At 36.4% G+C, this 12,179-nt stretch overlaps 1 protein-coding gene across 1 annotated transcript in view; it reads right to left on the bottom strand.

Annotated features, from left to right (window-relative positions):
* Positions 1 to 12,179, bottom strand: part of TTC29 (tetratricopeptide repeat domain 29) — a gene marked incomplete at both ends in the record, with an annotated part of 116,525 nt that overhangs the window by 52,202 nt on the left and 52,144 nt on the right. The window contains 1 exon segment of the mRNA XM_082281276.1: positions 73 to 164. Coding sequence (XP_082137402.1) covers positions 73 to 164 — 92 coding nt within the window.

The raw sequence follows: 12,179 nt of genomic DNA, 5'->3' as shown, positions 1-12,179 counted from the left end.
CAGACCTCTAACAATTTAAGTCTTTCACAGCTGAGTGAATCTCCACTGACAGACAAGGATGTGCTAACCTACCTTGCCAGGATCTTGGCTACAGCTGCATATGCTCTGCCCAGGCCACCAGAATCACAAAGGCTTGTGAAGATTTCTACAGAGGTCTTCAAAATCTGTGAAGCAGGAAGATAAAACCGGTAAATATCCCAAAAGGAATTTCCACTTTTTATTCCTCTCCCAATCTCTCTGTCCACACAGAAGACAAAATTAAAGCTGTCCCACTTCTACGACTGTTCTCTAATGAGCCATAATGGGACTAGGGCTTTGGTAATTATTTAGAGTTGTTTGAAACTACACAATAATTACAAATCAAAAAGATGTAACTTGCAATTATATCTCTGTATTTTGGCAATTTGCAAAAACCAAAGAGGTACTCCCTGATTTGCAGTATAAATTTCCTTATCCATAATTTAAAAGATTTTAAGAGCCTGTGCTTTTATGAGTTTCTGATAATCAATAACTTTAGATGGTATCCTTTGCATTCATAGTGTTTTAGAATGATATGCTGAAGTACAACTCAATATTATTTTTCTTTCTTTAACCTGTCACAATTTATCTTAGTACAATCCAGATGCCCCAAAATTGAATAAATTACAGGTTATACATTTAATCTATGTTGTCTTAAAGTACTGTAGATAATGCTGGTATTTTTCTGATTATTCATACACAAGCAGTTTGTTAACATTAGCTTGGAATCTACTCTACTATTACGAACCCTCCCATAACTAAAGGCTTACAGCTGCTGCATAAAAACATATGATCTTAATTTAATTTAACACTGACATCACCTGTATTGCAGAATTTCTCTTTTCATCCATTTTTTTTTCAATGGCGATGACAGGAGAGTGCATATAAAATTAAATCTTACTCTTTCATCCCTCCTCTTTGTTGCTTGACCCAATCTATTACACACATGAGAAAACAGGAAATCTCCAAAGACCCTCTATGGAAATCCTTTTTGCACATTTCCAAGAAAGCAGTAGTGAATGTCATTTACCAGCTCTGAAGGGGGATGGGAGATGCCCAGGGACATATGACAGTATCCTGCATGCCCCAGGATGCCTATTTATACTGAGGTAAAAGATTGGACATTTTCTATTAAGAGTGCATCCCCTGTCCCTGGCAAAGTGCATGGTTCAGAAGAAGACAACCTGTGTGTGCTAATGCTGTGGGTGTCACCATTTGTATTGCTGTTTCCACCACTCAGATGTCCTGGTTCTTGAAAGAGTTTTACTACATGCAGCAGTAACCCCGGACATGGATGGTAATTTTTAGCTACATAAACTCTGTATGCACAAAAAATGGCATTTATTAATGTTCACTGCCCTATTCATCATTCTTCAAGTACTTTCTTATCAGCTCTGTTCTAATGTTGCATCCTATCCTTGCAGGTCATTGCCAATTGATTTATCAATGCATTAAGTGTGACAGAAAGAATACAAAGGCACCTCAGTTAGGAAGTTGTCACATCAGTTCAGAACTCTCCCTAAAGTGAATACATACTCGATGTTGTCAATGCCTGCAGTACATCCTTCTAATAATCCAGGATGGTAGCAGGAACACAGACAGGTGTCCAAGAAGTAATTCTTAGTATTGCATTTAACTCAGGAGACCTACAGCATTTGTTGTAATCATTGTGTCCATATTAGAAAACCTGCTTTTAGAGTGTCAGGAGGTGTCAAAAATATTATGTGCTGGACTGAAATCACTCCTACTTTACACTGGCCTCTACAATATTAAACTTGGACATAGGGCCTGGAGTCATTACTATCTAGCACAGAAAGGTTACTTAGGAACCTAAGGCTTTGGCTACTATATATTTTATTTTTCTATTAAAGATATCACAAAGCCTAAAAAATAGAGATAAATCCAAGGAACAATCATACACAGCATAACTGAAGTAAAAAGTTGGTTCACTGCGTCACTGCAACAGCTGCAAGAAAGAAGGAAGTAAATGAATAAAGCCACTCATTCATATTGATGAAAAGTGCTCATTTTGGTCCCAGGTTACTACTACTCTACACAAATCAGATATTTCATTCTAAATAATGAGGAAATAACATTAATTAAATCATCTACATGAAAGGGAGGAAATCATGATAAATTAGCATAGAAAATGTACTCTTTATGTCTGCATTTCAAATGACTCCTCCAGCTTCAGGTAATACGTAGGGACACAGAAAGGGACACGAGCTTGATGGAAAGGAGCTGTGTAGTGCCCCTGGATGCCACAACTGCCCAGTACCCATTTATGTGAAAGAAGTGAAGAAAGGTCTCTTCTCCCATGGTGTATGCCTGACCTTCAACATTCAAGATAGAAACATTCCAGGACCATTTCAGGATAGAAGAAGAGAAACAGATAGGGCAGGCTAAAATGATGGTTAAACACGAAAGAATTATAGGATTTCACCCAGTCTCTTGCAATTACAGCACATTTTTCATATTTATTTAAAACAAAAATATTACAAAGTTTGCATGCTGGAAAATCAAGTCAAATCAACACAGTGATACCTGCCAGAATCTGTAAAAAGCCTAAAACCAACAAATAGGTGTGCAAATATTCCTGTTTATTTTTATGGGATAGGAACAACCAGTCCATCTAACTGGCTTCCTGTGGATACCACATAGGAAAAGACATATATGTGGCAGAGAGTATTGAGTGGGCAGGGCTGTGCCAGTCATCTACCAGCTCTCTGAGAAGTGGATAAATATTGGCAACACATATCATTTGGATCTATGAAATTTATAGGCTCCCAATGAAAGTTCACCTTTAGACAGAAGCATAGCCAGAAATGGGTATTTTATATATATATATATATCTATTTTGGCCATTCTGTGCAGGGGAAAATGACATCCAAGGAAGAGGTGGATTAATTAATAATTAGTGCTGGAAACTCCTACACAAATGTGCAGTTTTAGTGGACGGCAAAAATTCAGACAACAAAAGAAAAACCATCTTATTAAGGTAAGATTCTTCTGCTGCAGTATTTTATAGCAAATATTGTGGTTGAAAATGTCATCTTAGTAATTTTCTTCATGTTCAGGAAATGTTAATAAAAACATACAACAGTGTGTAAAGACATATTGAATGGGAATATGTAAGAATCTATACTGGTAATGTACATTAAAACCAGAGAGTTCGGGTATTATAGAAATTTAGCTAAATTTCCTTCTCAAAGGTTAGACAAAATTTCCAGAGATTTAGACTTACTGAAGGGGCAAAATGTCTTTTTCTTTTCCTTTACATTTTGTTTTGTTTGTTTTTTATTTTAGAATTAACTTTGTACAAAGAATTCTGAGGAAGGAAGCTGTTGCAATAGATTTGTCTTGATCATACTAGACTCCATTATAAAATTTCTGTATTGTTCCAAAGACAGTTTGATACTACTAGCAACTAGTGGGAAAAGATCGTTGTATATGAGGTTGAACAGAGTAGATTAATGTACTATATAAAAATATATTTTTATATTAATAATCTATATAAAAAATGTAACCTAAGTTTAACAACACAGCAATTATAAAAACCACACTGATTCTGGTCACAGATTAGTTTTTGGATCAATGTGACTGAGCACACCGCCTGTCTCAAACTTTCTACTTCTCTGGGTCTGTGGAAACACTGGTTTAAAAAAACCAAATAACATGAAAGTCAAAGTCTAATACAGAAATGAACAATGGGTTTAAATAAATTTTCCTCCTTCGTGCAGAATGTGGGAAGGTAGAAGTTTAAGGTGGACTTAAACTTTATCTTCCATGTAACAGACCACAGGATAGATCCTGTGGGAGCATCCATTCACAAAATCAGCTCTCTCTCTGTGTCTTTGTAAGTCTGTGGTGTCTACAATTACAGTGTAAAAATAAAGTATTAAGCTCTGCTTAAATCCACAAACTAAAGCCTATTTGTGGTATGGCTCTCACACTAATTCTCTAGCTGGAGGTGAATTTCATATTTACCTCATTTTCCAAGAAAAATATTAGTGAGATCTCAGGCCCAGATTTACTTCTCAGTTATCTCAGCATTACGCCAGGCTGAACCTCCAGGGGTTGTTCCATTAATATAAAACAGATACAGGAGCTCCTCCCCCAAGAACCCCCTCTATCCAAAACCCCACTCTTTATTTTTTATTGTTGTCACACCTGTAATTTTTTTATATGTGCATAAAAACATGCACACACACCCCTTTAGCATACACAGGACTCAGACAAAAGCACAGAGGCTCTGCTGAACACTGATACATCTGGGGATAATGGACAAAAGAGCAAATATTGAAAGTACGAATTTATGTTGAATAAAGAACATCTATCCAACTCAACACAAGATTAATGTTACTACCAGCATTTCACTGTTTTGGTAAAATACATTTCTCTGACAAGCACATGATGAGATAATGTTGATTTATAATACTGTAACTTTAAAACCCACAAAAACATAGTTCTGTTCTCAGCTTTAGATTTGATATTGTTGCCAAACTTTATAGGAAATACATTTATTTTGATTTCTGCAAATCTAGCTGTGTTTAGCCATTTCACAGCTGGTGAGCAGGAAAGATGCTTCTGCCTCATTTACAGATCTTGAACATGAATCAAACAATCAACTGGACCATTAGTCAAAGAGATCAGTAGCTAATGATTCCTGACAGGCACTGCAGTGGCAGGCTAAGGCCCAGCCTGGCTCGCAGCATCTGACAGTATTTTTCTGAAGCCAACAATAGGTGTTGGTAGACAGAATGCAATCAAGTGAGACTACTGGCTTCATACCACTTAGTAGCCCTTAAATACTTTCAGAAAAAACCACATAGTTCTGATGGTTGCTAAAGGATCACTTTGATATAGGCCAGTGAAAATAACAGACATCAGTATGGTATGCATCGGCACTTTGCAGTTCAATGAACTCAGCCCAATAGCTGCCCCAGAAATGCATATTTAAAAATTACAAAAAAGTGCAGCCTTTATTACCATAATTTGAGTGGTTACATACCTGTGGCCATCCTGAGTAAGATCAAGGAAAAGTTTCATAATACAAACCCAGATGTATTCTTATTTTTGCCAAAACCTAGCATGAGAGAGGTTGGACAGCAAAAAGAAGATTGTATTGTCCATGTAGTGTATTGATCACAATGAGCAGAGCTCATTGATCCCAGGAATATTATACACTAGTATCAACTGAATGGCAGGCCACACCTTGTTAAATGCTGAATGTGCTCAGGCACAGTGAGCATCCAGGGTAGAAGCTGCACAGCATTCCACCTGCAGGCTCACAGTTCAGGGATACAGAAACTGGGTGCCATGCCCAGGAAAGAGGCAGCACTCCCTGATTTGCCTGAACTGTTACTTCTCCCTTTTTACTCACAATTCGAATTCACCAACTCAATCCTGTGAATGTTACTCCTTGCCCTTAGCCACATCCACTTACACTGGGCTAGTTTTGGATAAATAACCAGAAATCCACAAATGCTGTCAATCTTCCTACAGAGACAGAATTTGTCTGGAATTGGCCAAACTGGTCTGTTCCAGAACTCCTATTCCAGGGACTTTATTTGGATAATGCATAGCATAAATACACATCTTAGAGCAAGGGGATCAGGGACAGGCAAGGGAAGTAGAAGAGTCCACCCAGAAGTCTGTCCAAGTCAAATGTCAAAGTGGAACACCCTTGTTGAAGACTTTCCAGAGCTAGGACATGGCTATCACTAAGGTGCTGCTTGGCTCCCACTCTCCCTTGTGGGCAACAAATCCAATCCACACTCCTCCTCCCCTGATCTACTGGGCTATCAAGTGCAGCATTTACCCTTATGCTCTACAAACACTCAGCAATAGACGCTTCAGGTTACTCGTGTCTGCATCTGCTTGAAGGATTAAAGGAGGGAAGACAAACATTTCACTCATTCCTTAACAGTCTATCAAGATCAGGCCTAAGGCTTTTTGCCTGCATCAAGTCTTACTTGTCTGCTTTGTATAATACTCAGGGCATGTACATTTTGCTTTGATTCTGAATGGGTGATATGTAAATACAAGTAGCTAATTGAAAAAGTTCCTTTCCCCAGAGTAATTTCAAACTTCTGTTGGCTTCCAGAAGGTCAGGAGTTCACCCTGTATGCTTTGTTTTGCTGCACAGAAAGTTTAAAAGAGATGAAATATACAGATGATTGAATAAATGTTAACTTTTATTTCTTCATTACTGTCGTTAATTCTGGCCTTCTGTGCCACTAATAATTATATTAATTCTGATTCTTTACACAACAACTTTGCAGGAATGAAGTAACAATTTCCTTATTTCCTATACCTCATAAATGGTTTTATTATTTATTCATATTTGAAAAATTTTTTAAAAGTCATCCAGGTCCTTCAGAGCAAAAAACGATGCAAACATCAAATCCAAGTATTTTCATTTGCTATTATAGTACAATTTGAAATTTCCACTGCAGAAGTAAAGGTTATTGCAATCTATATTTAGGACAGGAATGTAATGTTTTCCAAGCCAGTCATTGTTGACATATTTCTTCAAAATAAAGCATGGCTTAACAGTCTGGAGTGAAGAAGCTTCATCTGTTACCCTTTAACAGCAATATAAGAGGAAAAAACAGTTTATGTATCCTTTCCATCCTGACAGATGTGACAATAGCTGGAAACACTGTGCCTGCCAAGAGCTTTTATCAAGTATGTTATAACAACTAGTAATAAGTGTAAATAATAAATGGCTATGATCTTATGGGAAACAGTGGCAATACTAAACAATTTTTGGTGCTTGCTGATGGGAATCTGCTAGTCCTGGAATTCCCTGGCTTCCCAGTAGAGTTTTGGCCTGACAATAAACAACAGTTTAATACTTTATCTAATCCCAGCCAGGAGGTAAGTTCAACAGCAAGCTTTTGCAGATGTTCACATCCAATAATCTATTCATAATTGATGAAACAGGGAGGTCAGATGTAATGGTTGCTACTATTCCAGCAACAAATAAATGGTTATTGACAAAACAAGGCAGTGTGGCGCTGAGTGCTGAGCAGTGACAAGCATGAAACAGTGCTGAGACAGAAGTAGTGATGTGAATACAGCCCTTCATCTTGAGAATTCCTCTATGTGATGTGTGGCACAAGGGCTACTCTGACATATAAGCAGATGGAGGTGACTTGTAAAGGAAAAATGAGATTCTGCAAGTACATAAAAGACAAATGCAGAGCCGGGGGAAGAAACAGGAGAAAAGGACAGGTGGACAGGACTGGAAATTGGGGTAAGTGCAATAATGTGAATTGTTAAGAAATGTTCTTGTATAGCAGCACTGTGATCCAGATGTTTGGACTGCTTTTATCAGATTGTTGTGTCTGCATGAATGTACCTGGCTGTCAGATCACTGTTGGCTGCTAAGACAATAATACCATAATATAAATATGTGCATGCTTAAATTCCCATTACTTCTTAGACAAATCACCTATAAATATTCTGCTTCATGCTTACTAATATCTTGAACAGATATTTTTAACTACACAAAGTTTTCCTAGCTAAAAGCAAGCAAGCAAGCAAGCAAACAGTTAAAATTTGCATAACAATGGTAAAAACTGCAGAGATAAAGTAGGAAAGTATAAAACCAATTAATGTTAGTTAAAAAACATTACTTTTCTGCAAACCAAGATAAAAGTTAAGGAAGAGATCTCCTTCAGCTGAAAACCTTATATTCTTCAAGTTTTAACCCATGTAATGCAGTAAAAGGATTAATAGACTCTTATTGGCTGAATAAAACTTGAGTCATTTAGATGCAAATAGACACTTGAGATCTTCTGCATCCATTTCAGTGCTAAAAGATAGTAGTATATTACACAATGTTTATTGTGTAATATACTACTATGAAGAACAGCTGAATGAAATGGGGACCTTTACTGGTATATGTAGTCATAAAAAGATTTCAGACAGAAATATTTTAAATATTAATATTACTAAAATCATTTAAATCAGCAAGGAATGTGAAATCGATTTATTTAGAAGTCCAATTTATTTCACACTTTGCTACCAATTCTTTTGATCAGCTCTGAAATAATACATAAGCTGAAAGCAAAACAGCAAAACAAATTGCTTTTAGCAAGGAGGCACCAAGCTCTAGGTTTTACACTGGCATGCGTCAGTGTTTTAACTTCTCAGGTTATTTATCTATCAAAGGATAAATTTTAAATTCCTCAAGATCTAATGCCTGAATCAAGACTTATTTTCCAATTTAGCCATCAATGGTTCTGATCAAGCAAAGTTGTTAAGCATCTGCTTACACCTGAGTATATGACTTCTCCCCCTGAAGTCATTGAGAATAACTGAATTGAAATTCAAAAACATATTTAATAAGTGAATTGCTGTAGCTTGAACTATACCAATTTGAAAAACCAATCTAATTTTAAAAGCCTTACTTTACAGAATTTCTTTTTATCATCTGTTCATTAGAATTAACTATACAATGGAAAACAAAACCTCCCAGATTATGAATACATTTGCATTTAAGTACGGAAATTCCTGAATTTGTACAGTGTGGGTACAAATATTTCCTTTCTCACAACACATTAAGAGTCTGACTTCTGTAAGGAGATTATCTAACAGAATTAGAAAAATTTCTTGCAGTTTTTCAGCCATTTGCTACAGTCCTGGGTATAGAATGTGCAGTTTCACAAATGAATGTACACTAATGGGCTGGCAGTTCCTAGGATCTTGTATGTTACTGTTATCAGATAAGATAAGCTATGGACTTAGACATGCTGTAGCTATCCCTTTCCCTCAATTATGTACAGCTTTTAGATCCTGAGGTATAGCACACCTAAGCTAGAAATCCAGTGTGGGAATGAAATGAGGGGAAACTTCGCATTGGCAGGGGTTTAAAAAAAAAAAAAAGGAAAATAAAAAGGGGGGGGAAGAAAAGGAGAATTTTTTTATTAGCTACTCTAAAAAAAGTTTCAATAGAGTACAGAGAAAATGCCTAAATCACATCTAGTTACTGACAGAAGACAGTTATTGGAGATTAGAACTCTCAGTTGGGGCAAGGGGACTAATTGTAACCTTCTTTCCCCTAAGCAGACCCTGTCTGTGTCTATAATCTCTCTCCCACCTGGGAAAGCACAAGGACGAGCCACCTGCACTGGCTACACCAGCAAAGAACACACAAGGCTGCTTCATCCCAGCAGCAACACCAAAAAGGTGGGACCTGAGCTGAGGCTCCATGACTGCCAAGTGCTCTGCCCTCCATGCCTTGTGAAAACCAGATGTAAAGATATTTTTATTCCCTAGCAGAGCAGTTTAAGGAATTTTTATGGCTTTGTCCTCATTTTTTCAAGATATTAGAGCTGAGCAAACCCCCAGTAAGGGCAGTTTCCTTCTTTTAACTTCAAACTTAACAGTTAGCAACAATTTCACAGAAATAATTCAGAGTTATACAAAGAATTCTCTTGATCTTCGAATATCTCTTATGATGTAAATATACTTTTACTAGTGCTGCCCTGCACTCCCCTCCAGTACTTCTCCATACTCATACAGAAAGTGGGTCTGTGTGTGTGTCTGCATGTGTGTGTAAGGCAATAAAAAAAAAATTAATAACAATAAAATAATAAAATTTATCATTTTTAAATAGGGTCAAAATATTACCAGAAATAGATTTTGAAGTTTGGGAAACCACATTTGATATGTTAAATAGCACAACTTCTAAATACAGGAAGCTTAATATATATATTTTAAGTAAGGCTACATAATCTTATATCTAAACCTAGCAACTTTCATGCTGTTTCAGAACTAGAAACAAAGAATCAATGTCCTCCAGGCATAGCCCTCAAAATTGAGGTTTTAAACTTTTTGTCACCAACTTGTACTCAGGTTCCTGAAAACACCAGTGGTCAGATAACTAGAATTCTGGAAAGGTGCTATAGTTTTATCTAATGGATTGTGCACTCAAACCTTCAACTCACTGCAGTTGTCCTACTCTTTTGGGGTGTATGAATGAGTAAACTGAAAATTGTAATGGATGAAATAGAAATCCAGCCATTCACGGTGTTTTGGTAGCCGTTCTTGTGGGATGAGACTCCTGAAGAGTAAGGTCAATATCAGAAACTTGCCATTTATTTTCATTGTTGCTGTGGGAAAACATGGAAATGTGATATGATTTTCTTATCACCAGGTAACAGATTTTTTATGTATTTAATATTTTTTGTTTCTCATGCTCTATAATTTTTGTAAAGCTAGACTACTGTAATTCTGCAGCAGTACTGCATTTGAGAGAGTTTTCTTACAGAGGACGTTCTTGTGGCACATTTATTTTGACAAAAAATCCACATTGCTGAAGGGAGTTTTTGTGCTGCCACTAACCAAGCAAAATGCAATTTGAACCACAGATTGAAAAGGAAAATGGCACCATGTTTCAAGGCAAGTGTAGTGGACACCATAACACCAAGGTGCAAATCCGTGTGGTGCATGGAAAAGTATTGAAGGAAAGTAGCATTGCTGCGTCTCAGGGATAATCAGAACTTTTTTTTTTCCAGGTTTTCAAGAAACTGGTTAAGATAGGAAAAACCTTATCTACATTAAACCAACAGAAGAAATCCTTCCTTCACTAAGAGACTGTTAATTTTCATCTCCAAATAAAATGTTAGAACTGTCTTCCACGTTAAGAAATAAGTGCTAAATTAACAACAAAAAAATTAGTTGAATGATCAGACATTCATCTCTTTCCTGAAGTTCCAGGTCTTTTTTAGTACTCTCAACACAAATAAAGTTAATTTCTTAATTCCCTCAGCATTTGAGTCAGTATATTTTGTCAGGACAAAGTTCACTCCCAATAATAATTCTCTCAGATAATTTTGTTTGTATTACCTTCACCAGCACTTCACTGCTTCTTCTAGCAGCAGTTGGATCCTTCAGGAACAAGAAATTTAATCAGTTTCAGAATTGAGCCACTCCTTTCTCTGTACATAATCTATTGTCAGTGTCAAGATCAATCAGAAGTGCCTACCTTCTAAGAAGGCTCAAAGTTTTGGGTTTTTATTCTTCAGATATAAAACCCACTACATTCCTATATGAATACAGTTTTAAAAACAGTTTAAAAATCACTTTAATGAAAGTGGAGCCTCTAGGAATGATGAGACCTCTTCTTAAACTGGTATGCTATGATGTTTTTCCAAGCATGTGATGCCATTTGCTAAGCTGAAAATGTTACACTTCATTACTAATGGCTAAATATCACTTAGAGTTGAATAAAGGACAATATGGATGATTTAAAAGAAGGAAGTTTGAAATAATTTCCATTGAATACTATCTTTGAATATGTATTGTGAATCTCCATTTGAGAGGGGTTTTTTGTGGTAACAATAATGAAAGCTTAAACCTAAACTCAGTGGTCTACTCAGACTCCACTGACTTGAAGTTCGGCCTTCTAACTCCACACGCTCATTCTTCTCAACCACCTTACCCAATGTTTGGGAGAAAAGAGGATACCATTTATTCTACCTTTTGGAGTTCTTTTACTTGCTAAGATCCTCCTTGATTCACCAAATCCATCCATCCATCCATATGGGCATAATCCTTATAATTATATATAATAGATGTAATCAGATAAAATATGCTGTACATACCAAATACAGAATATCTGCACCCCAGATACACTCATATTCTCCCCAGCTGCATGGGAGGAGACAAAATTTCCAGTTGTTTTGACATAGACTTTTTCAAAAATTAAGTTTATGGTCATTAATACTTCTGATTGCTTCAATAGGGTCATTTTGAATGTGAAGCTGTCTTTGCAAGTTCATAAATTTTCTTGTTAATTTTATGCCTGTGGCTTATGTATCATAATTTTGACAATTCATGCAGATAGCATTATGTCATAAATTACCACATTTAGCTTTGCATGAGTCTCAGTACTCATGAATACTGCCTCTTTTATTTAAATATGTAACATATCTGAAACACAGGATTCAATATCCAAAATAAAGGAACTTAGAAAAAACCGTAGCACTTAGATGAGGAATGAGGACTGGAATTTTCCTAATGACTTGGGATGCAAATCTAGTTGAAAGAGAAAAAAATCCATGATACCCTACACTTTGAAGCATTCTTGAAAGCCTGGTCTAAGAAAAAACCCCAATAAATCCCCACATCAAGCTTATGCAAGATTT

The sequence above is a fragment of the Coloeus monedula genome (genome assembly GCF_965178545.1).
Source record: "Coloeus monedula genome assembly, chromosome: 5".
NCBI lineage: Eukaryota > Metazoa > Chordata > Aves > Passeriformes > Corvidae > Coloeus > Coloeus monedula.
Note: the sequence above shows the minus strand (reverse complement) of the source record. Positions and strands in the feature narration are given on the sequence as shown.